General features: G+C 46.6%; 1 protein-coding gene across 1 annotated transcript; it reads left to right on the forward strand.

The window, feature by feature from the left end:
- The first annotated feature begins 6,304 nt into the window (after positions 1-6,304).
- On the forward strand, positions 6,305-11,908 carry LOC123180226 (hydroxyproline O-galactosyltransferase GALT3). Its single transcript, XM_044592208.1, has 7 exons — positions 6,305-7,001; positions 8,938-9,187; positions 9,272-9,547; positions 10,516-10,644; positions 10,966-11,142; positions 11,219-11,326; positions 11,422-11,908. Exons 1-7 carry the CDS (start codon positions 6,370-6,372, stop codon positions 11,626-11,628), a joined length of 1,779 nt encoding a protein of 592 aa, XP_044448143.1. The 5' UTR covers positions 6,305-6,369; the 3' UTR covers positions 11,629-11,908.
- The last annotated feature ends 34 nt before the right edge of the window (positions 11,909-11,942 follow it).

The following is an 11,942-nucleotide window of genomic DNA, read 5'->3' on the forward strand; positions in this document are numbered from 1 at the left end:
CCGGTGAACCGGGCTGTAGCGGGCTAGGCAGGACTCTGGATGTCACCGCGTGACATTTCCTCGAAGGGACAGACACAGGAACGAAGTGAATCACATGCCGGCCAGTCAAGTGTTCCGGAGCAGTAGTGCTGGGCTAGCAGGACTCCGGTGAACCGGGATGTAGCGGACTACTATGGCTCATGGAAGCACAAGACTACATTTCCCCATAAGAGAGGCTACCAAGGATAAAAACCTAGGTTGTCGGATCCCACACATACCAAGCATTTCAATCATACACACAATATGCTCGATATGTGTAAATACAACACGGCATCACAACAAAACTCTACGACTCAAAGTATTTATTCATTAGGCTCCGAGGAGCGAGATATTACAAACATGGGTCTCATGACCCAACATTCAGAGCATACAAGGCAAAGCACATGCGGAAGCTTAACATGTCTGAGTACAGACATCTACAAATGAAAAAGGCTGAGAAGCCTGACTATCTACCAGATCCTGCCGAGGGCACAAGATCGTAGCTAAGGTATCAAGCTAAACGTCAAAGTCCACACGGAACTACTAGCGAGACTGACGTCTCTCTGCAAAACAAAAAATAGGCAAACGTGAGTACAAATGTACCTAGCAAGACTTACATCAGAACTATCTACATATGCATCGGTATCAATAAAGGGGGTGGTGGAGTTTAACTGCAGCAAGCCAGCTTTGACTCAGTGGCTAACCTGAACTACGACTGCAAGTAACTCTTTTGAGGTGGCGCACACGAGTCCGCATATTCACCATATCAAAACACCACTATGGATCCGCTCCCGTCTACCTACGAGAACGCCATCCATAGCACTCACGCTTATCTTGCGAGTTTTAGAGTATCCACTTCAAGTTATCTATGAACTGTGCAGGCAACCCAGAAGTCCTTTTTCGAGGACACGGCTATTCGAATAGATGATGTTAACCCTGCAGGGGTGTACTTCTTCACACACGCTCTCGCCACTTACCACCATGTACACGTCGTGTATCTCGGCAACCTTCAAGCGGAAGCCTGGCGAGGGAGTCGGCCACGACCTGACTAACCACACAAGTCTCTAGTCCAGGTTTATCGCCTATTCGGGTTCCATCCGCAAGGAGATCCGGCCGGGGTGTCGCTCACAGCCCCAAACGATGTGTGCAGGGTTCCCAAGCCCACCTCGACGGATGGATCTACGCTTGGTACACCGTGCCATGGTGCCTAGTCTGTCCCAAGCCCACCTATACCGGGTGCCACTTGGTAGACTACTAACACAACCTACAAACACCAGAAACTAGTTGCAACTCCTGGACAGAGATCAGGTTGATTAATAAGTCGAGAGAGCTTGGAGTGCCCGGAGCCCAATGTGTGGTAGTAGCTGTTCATGGATCACAAACACAGAACTCAGTTCCTGAGGACGGTTTCAATGATACAACCCACCATGTACTCCTACATAGCCTCTCACCGCTACCTTACCAAATCGTGTTCACACACTTAGCTCTCAACAGTAGTACATGTTCACAACTCTCCAATTCATCCCCGATGAATCAGACCTGACACAACTCTAAGCAATAGTAGGCATGACAAACAAGCATGAATGAGTAGGCACATCAGGGCTCAAACAACTCCTACTCATGCTAGTGGGTTTCATCTATTTACTGTGGCAATGACAGGTCATGCAGAGGAAAGGGGTTCAGCTACCGCAACATGTAACAGTTGAAGCGTTTTTGTCCTAATGCAGTAAAAGAGAGCAGGAGCGAGAGAGTGGGATTGTATCGGAATGAACAAGGGGGTTTTGCTTGCCTGGCACTTCTGAAGATAGTATAGCTCTTCATCGGTGTCGTCGATCACATCACCGGAACAACGTCTACTGAGAGGGAACAAACACCGGCAAACAAGAGGGAACACAATCAATGCGATGCGACAATATGATGCATGATCATGACATGGAAATATGCTGTTGATTGAGCTAATGCAACTAGCAACCAGATTAAATGAAGTTGGTTTGAACCAAAGGTTCAAATTCAAACTCCATATGTGGAAATTCAAATGCCATTTACATGATTTGTCCTAAACTGTACCTATAAGTTGTTCTAACATTCATGAAAATTGTATAGATGGATAGATTGGATTTTTCTGATCATTTTTCATATATAATTTATCTTATTTGGAGTTACGGTTGAATTTCTATGAATTTTAGAAGTTTTAAGCATCTTCTGGAATTTCCTGGATTATTTTAAATCCAGAAAATCAATTACTGCATCAGCATTGCGTCTGGGTGACGTCAGCAGGGTCAACAGGCCGGTCCAGGTCAAACCTGACCAGTGTGTCCCACTGGTCAGAGACTCAGGACAGGTTAGTGTCACAAACAGGTGGGGTCCGGTCAACAGGTGACGTGGCCAGGTCAAACTGACCTGTGGGGCCCTTGTGGTTAGTTAAACCTAAACAGAAACTAAACCAGGTTAATTGGACAGTGGGGCCCGGCTGCCAGCGTCACTGGGTTAAACTAACCACGGGGTTAGTGGCTAACCTAATCTGCCACGTCACCTAACCGGCGTTTAGCCGCCGGTGCTAATCAGAACGCGGCGGCGCTCCTCATCCGGCCATCTCCGGTGACGAGAGCTCGCGTGGCTGGGCTCTACGGACGCGTCGTGGTGAGGCGCGTCATTTGGTAGCAGCGGGAGGTGCTGGGGTGGTCGGAATCAGCAAGGGCGGCGAGCGAGGCGGCGGCCGGAGCTCGGGTGGGCGCGGGGTTAGCGCTGCGGCTTGCAAACGAGCTGGCTGTCGCGCTAGCGTTGCTCCACGGGGCGTTGCGAGTGCAACGGACGCACGCGCGGGGCCATTTGGTCACCGGGGCTTCGCCGGCAACGAGCCCGTGCGGCGACGGCTACGGTAAGCAAGGGGGCGACGGCTACGGTAAGCAAGGGGGCGACGGCTACGGCGACCAAACGGGGGCAGGGTTAGGGGGGAAATGACCGGGGGCTCACCGCGGTCACAAAGAGCTTCTCGGTGAGCTTGGGGAGGCACGGACGGCGACGGATTTGACGGCGGCGATGCACGGCCGTGCGCGGAGACGACGGGTCGATGGCGAGGCGACAGGGCGTCCGGCGATGCTGGCATTGAGGGGGAGCTTCAAGGCGTCGAGGCGGACGTAGGGGACAGCACGGGGAGGCGATGGAATGGTTGTGGCTGCGCGTACGGCAGTCGGCGTCGACGACGCACTCGGTGGACGCGCGTGAGAGAGACAGGGAAGGGGAGTGAGGGCGAGGAGTGCTCGAGGGGACTCTACGGGGATGGCGTGGTGTCTCCAGGCGCATCGGGGTAGCGGTGGGAAGCAGGAGGTGGCGCAGCGCGTGTGCGCGCACGGCGGCCACACGCCCTCGTCCTTCTGGCGCAAGGAGGAGGACGACTGGCATGGCCAGATGGGCCGGCTGGGCTGCACAGGTAAGTGGGCTGCCAGGTTAGGCCAGGTAACTCTCTCTCTCTCTTTTATTTCTGTTTTTCTATTTTCTGTACTTGTGTTTGGCTTTATTAAAAATGCCAGAGCATTTCCAAAAATCATGCAACTGACTGTGGCCACTGTTTGGAATATTTCCAATAGTAAACATTTCAGTTTGTGATTATTTGGGCATTTAATATATTTTATAGGATTTAAATGCCCAAATGCAAATACTATATGGTTTAATTCAGTGACCCCCAATTGACCTAGAAAAATGTGCAATATTTTTGGCAGAGGTCCAAGACCAATCCAAAGATGATGAACATTTTTGGGAAGGCATTTTGGGTTCATTGAAAATATTTTTATTTGAACCTAGTTGAATTCTTTCTGATGTTATGGTGTTGATGTAGAAGCCCTCCGTGATCGATGCCCCCTCCGGCGGAGCTCCAGAAAAGGCCCCAAGATGGGATCTCACGGGTACAGAAGGTTGCGGCGGTGGAATTAGGTTTTTGGCTCCGTTTCTGGTAGTTTGGGGGTACGTAGGTATATATAGGAGGAAGGAGTACGTCGGTGGAGCAACAGGGGGCCCACGAGGGTGGAGGGCGCGCCCAGGGGGGTAGGCGCGCCCCCCTACCTCGTGCCCTCCTGGTTGATGTCTTGACGTAGGGTCCAAGTCCTCTGGATCACGTTCGTTCCGAAAATCACATTCCCGAAGGTTTCATTCCGTTTGGACTCCGTTTGATATTCTTTTTCGGCGAAACTCTGAAATAGGCAAAAAAACAGCAATTCTGGGCTGGGCCTCCGGTTAATAGGTTAGTCCCAAAAATAATATAAAAGTGTATAATAAAGTCCAATAATGTCCAAAACAGAATATAATATAGCATGGAACAATCAAAAATTACAGATGCGTTGGAGACGTATCAGGGGGTGCCCCGAGGGGGGCACAACCCACCAGGGCGCGCCAGGAGGCCCAGGCGTGCCCTGGTGGGTTATGCCCACCTCGGGTGCCCCCGGACCGCCTCTTTGCTCTATAAATACCCAAATATTCCAGAAACCCTAGGGGAGTTGACGAAATATTCATCCAGCCGCCGCAGAGTCCAGAACAACCAGATCCAATCTAAACACCATCTCGGATGGGGTTCACCACCTCCATTGGTGCCTCTCCGATGATGCGTGAGTAGTTCTTTGTAGACCTTCGGGTCCGTAGTTAGTAGCTAGATGGCTCTCTCTCTCTCTCTCGCTGATTCTCAATACAATGGTCTCTTGGAGATCCATATGATGTAACTCTTTTGCGTGTGTTTGTTGGGATCGGTGAACTTTGAGTTTATGATCAGATCTATCTTTTATATCCATGAAAGTTATTTGAGTTTCTTTGATCTCTTATATGCATGATCTCTTATAGCCTCGTATTTCTTCTCCGATATTTGGGTTTTGTTTGGCCAACTTGATCTATTTATCTTGCAATGGGAAGAGGTGCCCGGTAGTGGGTTCGATCTTACGGTGCTTGATCCCAGTGACAGAAGGGGAACCGACACGTATGTATCGTTGCTACTAAGGATAAAAAGACGAGATCTATATCTACCGCCATATAGATAAACGGATCTTGTCTACATCATGTCATCGTTCTTATTGCATTACTCCGTTTTTTCATGAACTTAATACACTAGATGCATGCTGGATAGCGGTCGATGTGTGGAGTAATAGTAGTAGATGCAGGCAGGAGTCGGTCTACTAATCTTAGACGTGATGCCTATGTAATGATCATTGCCTTGATATCGTCATGATTATTTGAAGTTCTATCAATTGCCCAACAGTAATTTGTTTACCCGCCGTTTGCTATTTTTCTCGAGAGAAGCCACTAGTGAAACATAGGGCCTCCGGGTCTTCTTTGTCATATATTTGCCTTGTGATCTACTTTTCCTTTGCATTTTTATTCAGATCTATTAATCCAAAAATCAAAAAATACTTTGCTGCACTTTATTTTATTTGCGATCTATTTATTCAATCTACTACAATTTACCTCAAGTTCTTGCCAATTTCTGGTGCCGTTACCCGGAAGGGATTGACAACCCCTTTAACAACCTCTTTAACAACCCCTACAATTTACCCGGAAGGACTGTGGGGCTGTTGCTCTACAGTAAATAGTCAAAAAAAAACCCTTTAACACGTCGGGTTGTGAGGTGTTGTTATTTGTGTGCAGGTGCTGCTTACGTTGTGTTGCTTGGTTCTCCTACTGGTTCGATACCTTTGTTTCATAACTGAGGAAATACTCTACCGTCGCTGTGCTACATCATCCCTCCCTCTCCGGGGAAATATCGACATAGTTCTAGCTACCATCAATGGCGCATGAGTTAGCCATGGAATGCTCATCCTGGTGATCATGTTGGTGCTGAGAAACAACTCGATTGGTCAACAAGGGAGGGAAGGTGGCATGGCGCGCCCGTGCTATTTGCCACATGACTGCCTGAGGAAGAAGACGACATGCTTGAGGCTCTTCTGGTGTTGAGTTCGCCTTGCTGGGCTAGCTGGGTTGCAGTTAGGGTGGAGAAGAAGGATTAAAATTTGGTCATATACTATAGCGGTAAATTGACATTTCATGTGCCATTTAACAACATTAGCTAAAAAATGATGCAAGTGTTATATTTTAAACGAATTTCGGAATTGATGGTAAACCTAACTGTCAAAACGTTTTATATCTAGAAATAGAGGGTGTAGGTAAGAAATAATTTTCAGGGAAGCCACTATTTCGATGATGTGATTCTTTCTCTCTCTCTCTAATAAAACATCCATTTAATCCTATTTAAACTCACTTATCGGTCTAACAGTTTAACAGTTTAGAGCAGGCGCCGTTTATTACGCCGTTTACAACACGAGCTCAAACTATGGAGCGTGAGGTCTCCCCAAACTCTGTGGACTAGTCGCTCCGATGAGGAATTGCTCCGGCGTGATCCTCATCGTCTCCCTCGCCGCCCTGCTCTTCCTCCTCTCGCCGACCCCCCTCACCACCCACCAGCCCGCCACCTTCCCGGCCGGCTCAGTCGCCGACCTCCTGCCCTCCCTCCCCGGGCTCTCGGGCCTTTACCCGGCGCCCGCCAACTCCACCGCGCACCTCTCCTGGCGCCTCCTCCGCCCCATCCTGTCCCGCTCCGATGCGATCCCAGGCACCGCCGCCGGTGTCCTCGAGGCGGCCGCCGCCTGGCGCAACCTCACCGCCGCCGTCGCGGCGGCGGCAGCAGCCGGCAACAACCAAGAGACCGGCGACGCGAGCTGCCGGGCGTCCGTGGGCGGGGATCTGCGCGCCCGTGGGGTAAAGATCCCGTGCGGGCTCGCGGAGGGCGCCGCGGTGACGGTGGTCGGGGTGCCCAAGCAAGGAGCGGCCAGGTTCCAGGCGGAGTTGGTGGGGGGAGGCGGCGAGGTGGTGGCCTGCTTCAATGTGAGCCTCGGGCCTTCTGGGATGGTGGTGGAGCAGAGTTCTTGGACCCGCGAGGACGGCTGGGGGGAGTGGGAGCGGTGCCCGCCGCTTGGTCACATCGGCAGCAATAGCAGCTGGCAACTAAGGTGATACTTTTTTTTGTCAGCGTTGCTGAGATCTGCAAATTTGAACTCTTGAGGCACGGTCTTACCACCAGTTATCATGCTTTCAGTTGATGCGTCTAGAGATATCAGGATGTGTTGGTATATTGACAGTGTCAGTGTTCGATCTAGCCTGGCGCCATGGTTGATGGACAAGGATCCCTACATATAGATTGTCCCTGTGGCCTAACATAGATTGTTCCCTACATATAGATTGTCCCCTGTGGCCCTGTGTCTGATCATACAGTTACTGTTGCTTTGCAGCCAACTCAATGCAGAAATTATATCGTACTATTAAACATTGTGCTATGCTTGAATAGTGTTGTCCAGATGATTAACTCAGGTTGTCAATGAATACATTACATAAAAGACTGGTATCTTGCATCAGTTCATGTTTGGTTAGACTTTGACCGGGTATGCAAGAAGGCTAGATGATAATGCAGCATTTCTCTGTGGTATCAACCTGGAGTATGCGAGCACCACTTTTGATATATAATTGACTGCATTTAGGATTGCTGAGTTTAACGTTGTGTTGATCTTCAATTCATCATAACACAGATACACGATGATTATTTATGCTAACAATGAGAGCGACCGACAAATGGGCCATAATAACTCGGTTAGATGCCATATTGTGTCCTCAGCAAATTTATCACGACCAGCATCTAATGATGGTTGATGTCATTTTGAACAGACAATAGATCAGAATATTCTACTGCCAGCTTCCAAATGGACGGATTTAGTTGGTACCAGGCTACCAGTGAACAGTCTTTATTTTCATTGCTTGTTGGGGTTTTAGTTGTTGATGGTCGTGGTTAAGTATATCTATATCCAAAGAATTTTTGGGTAAAAGTAATATGTTAATTGCCCTTAGAACTTTGATTTGCTATTTGAGTAGCTGCAGTGGTGATGACCAAAAGGTGCAGTAATCCTATATGCCGAATGAACGTTATGGTTTTGTTAGCGTCCTTTTATGGCTCTATCATGGGTCTTATACTCTTATTATTAATAATGTTCTTGTTATGGAAACAACTTTTGGCTAGTGTATCCTTAGTAGGGTGGTTAGAGAAATGTAATTAGGGCTGTGTACAACGGCCTTATAGCGAAGGTCATTGTACACCGACAAAGTGACACGGCTATGTTTTTTAAATAGGTTCAGCCGCCTCGTGGGAGGGTGACCTACATCCTATGAAGAGAGCCGTTGGGAGAAGTGCTCTGCGCACGGAACATTTAGAACGTTGCCACTTCCGAAGTCCCACAACTCCCGACGGTCCGAGCCTTAAAAGGTCCCTCGGACTCGAAAACCTGGCCCTGGCCTCCTTCAACCTTGGTTCTGAGGGCTAAGTGTCTCTCCTCTTGAATTTATTCAAGTGTGAGTGAATGAGTTGCATGCCATGGGGGCTATTTATAGGCTAGGGGTCTTTGACAACTGACCGAGGTTACCATTGAACTAAGGAAGTGGAACCATGGAAGGGCAGAACTAGGTAACCTTTTGTCCATGAGTCCATGCGCTCATGGTGGGCTAGGAGGGGAATTGTGGCCCATGGGAGCCCATCACCATATAAAGGCTTTCCTCTTGGGCCTGGGCTCCTTTGCTTGTTTGCCTTCATTTTTTACCTGGTTTTTTATTTTTCTTCTCTTCCTTTGACTTGTTGACCACGAGGACTTGCTTGGACTTTTGTTGACTATATGGTTGCTTGCTTGGACCCATGGTAGATTGCATGGAGTTGTGTTGACAGTCTTGTACTTGCGTTGACCATCCATGTGGATGCCATGTAGGACTTAAGTGGGCCTCCGGTATAATTTAGCCATTCCCTCAACAAATAAAAATATATCTGTATGTATTATTTGAATTATGTAATATTTTTCTTGTTCTTATAGTTTCTGGTGGTTATGATAAAACAAAATTTCTTTTGATCAGTCCGGTCGATGCCCTTGTTCGTTGCAATCAGCAAGTGAGTGTGAATACCATTCAGGGGAGTAGCAACACCACACAGAATGTTAGTGCGAACCAGCCTGAAGATGAAAAGAGGCTCAAAGGACGTGCACATTTCAGTGGCAGCACTGCAATTGTCGAAGGAGAACCTTTTACAGCAACACTGTGGGCTGGTGCTGAGGGGTTCCATTTGACAGTAAATGGGAGGCACGAGACATCGTTTGCATACAGAGAGGTAAGCTTACGCTAAGTGACAAGACTGCATTCATAAATGTTCATGAGTATTGGATAATTATGAATGCTGTTAGGTTTTTGATAGAGGTTGGAGCCATGGTCAGTAGCAGAAGTCAAGGTCTCTGGGGATTTGGAGCTCCTATCAATCTTGGCTAATGGATTGCCAGTTTCAGAAGATGTAGACATGGCTAGTGTTGAGCTTCTGAAGGCCCCACCTGTTCCAAAGAAGCGGATTTTTCTTCTTGTTGGTGTTTTCTCTACTGGAAACAACTTCAAGCGCCGGATGGCTTTGAGACGAACATGGATGCAATATGAGTCTGTCCGCTCAGGCGAAGTAGCTGTGCGGTTTTTCACTGGCCTTGTAAGCTTACTTCAATCGCCTTGAGTGCAGTTACAGTTTTTCAGATTCTTTCTTTTGCATCAATATTTCTGTTCAGTTGTGATTGCTTATTGGATTGAGCGACACTTGCTTATTACTTGGATCTTCCTAATCCTAATTGCTTTTCCAGTTTCCTGTAGCAGTTATTATATCTACACAGACTAGCTTCTACGTAGTAGTATGTGAACACCAATTCCATTCAAGAGGGTACCATTTTGGGAGAGACTGACCATGTTTCTTCATAATATGAATATTAGATGAAGCAACATCACAGTGTATAACTTGCTAAATTTTTGTTTTGGATTGAGGAACATTTAGTTACTATATCCACACGTTTTGACAGATGGGTTTTCACTTAGTTGCTTACATAGTTACTGTGTGAAAAAGTTTTAAAGAAAGGGGAAGATAATGGAATAAGTTTTGGGAGTCAATCCTGTGTAGGAATGTTTTGGACCTAAGATGCAAATAGACCCTTACACTGCTTCTTATTGGACAACTACTTCTCGCCATACTAATACACCAATGAATAGATTATGCAATTTATATATTAATTACTTTCCATGTTAAAGAAATATATATTTCACTGTTTCCTACCTCTTACATTTGAAGTAGGCTTATATAGCCTTAACAATCCAGCTAGCACCTTGTTCAGTAGTTGTTGCAGATAAATTTTAAAATGCCGAAAGGTTACTAAAATTCCAGCTATATCCCAACAATGCAGATCTTCTTTTTCCTTGGTTTTGTTTTATTCATGGCAATCGTGAAGCTTAAATTAGCACTGGGTAATCAAGGTGAATTTCTGCGAAGAATAGCAAGACAATGTTAAATTGAAGGAACAAATATTTTTTAAGCTCTTTTTTCATCCATGACAAATAAGGTGCTCAAGTGTTACTATGACCTAGTACTAGTTTCATCCAATGTGATCGTCATTTTTTCGACCTCAAATGCAGCATAAGAATGAGCAGGTCAATATGGAATTATGGAGAGAAGCTCAGCTGTATGGTGATATCCAGTTTATGCCATTTGTTGACTACTATACCTTGATCACTCTAAAGACTGTTGCAATTTGTATGTTTGGGGTATGTATTCTCTTTCTGGTTTGCAGCTTATACGAACTTCATTTTCCTTGCTCTCTGTAGGGCATAACTAGATTTTTTTTAATACTCCAAAATTACCATGGTTTTTGGAAAACACACAGTTTATTAACTTATGGTATTTACTGGATACAAACACCTTTGTCATGGTTTGCTTATTATGCATGTTCTTGTATGTGTTAAGTAAACCTGAAATCACCATGGCTTTAGCACCTACTCAAATTCCAGATATGGGTTATAGGCTATATATAGTAATATATGCACATCCTGGCAACATAAACTTATATTTTGTCTACAAATTTGCAGACCAAAATTATGCCTGCAAAGTACATCATGAAAACAGATGACGATGCTTTTGTTAGGATTGATGAAGTCATCTCTAGCCTGAAGAAGGCCAACCCCCATGGTCTCTTGTATGGTCTTATGTCTTTCCAGTCTTCACCACACAGAGACAAGGATAGCAAGTGGTTTATCAGTCCAAAGGTATGGCATGTTTCCAGTTACCCTGCCCTGCACACGTTCATTCTCAGGCTGCTTTTCTTACCCTTGAGGAACACAGGAATGGCCTGTCGAAACATATCCGCCGTGGGCTCATGGTCCCGGATACGTAATTTCAAGGGACGTTGCTAAATTCGTGGTTCAAGGTCACCAAGAACGAACACTTCAGGTTCGAAGATAAATCAACTCGCAATACATTCGTAAACTTCTTTCTTGTGTTTACCCTTTGACAAATCTCTTGATTGATCTCGTTTGCTGCCTCAGCTATTTAGACTTGAAGACGTGGCCATGGGAATATGGATCCAGCAATACAAAGACAGTGGCCAGCAAGTGAACTATGCCAACGATGAGCGCTTCTACAACGAAGGATGCGACTCTGATTACGTCCTCGCCCACTACCAGAGCCCGAGGCTTATGATGTGCTTGTGGGAGAAGCTCCAGAAGGAATCTCAAGCAGTGTGCTGTGAATAACTCTGAATCAGTGTTAGCACGAGCCGTGCAAGGACGCGGTAGATCAGTTAGTCTTGTTGTTGTTGTTGTTGTTGGTGGTGGTGGTGGTGGTGGTATGCGTCCAGCATTTTTATGTGGGTGGGAAGTTTGTGTGTAACAGTTGTAACAACCGGCGATCATCGTTCTTTTGTTCCGATCAACGTTTTTGTTTCACGGAAGAGAGTGTTGATCCATGTATATGAATGTTGTTCTCAAATGAGACTTTGAGAGAGATTGCTAACTAGAGATCTCGAGCTTTTCATATGTTCGTTCCCAGCGATGAAGTTACGGTAAAC

Source organism: Triticum aestivum, chromosome 1D (assembly GCF_018294505.1).
Source record: "Triticum aestivum cultivar Chinese Spring chromosome 1D, IWGSC CS RefSeq v2.1, whole genome shotgun sequence".
NCBI lineage: Eukaryota > Viridiplantae > Streptophyta > Magnoliopsida > Poales > Poaceae > Triticum > Triticum aestivum.

Bases quoted from the DNA above. Each gene is read 5' to 3' on its own strand.
- LOC123180226 (XM_044592208.1), top strand. From the start codon at position 6,370: ATGAGGAATTGCTCCGGCGTGATCCTCATCGTCTCCCTCGCCGCCCTG. The intron at 9,188-9,271 runs GTAAGCTTACGC...GGTTTTTGATAG, and splicing joins CATCGTTTGCATACAGAGAG to AGGTTGGAGCCATGGTCAGT. The intron at 11,143-11,218 runs GTATGGCATGTT...TGAGGAACACAG, and splicing joins AGTGGTTTATCAGTCCAAAG to GAATGGCCTGTCGAAACATA.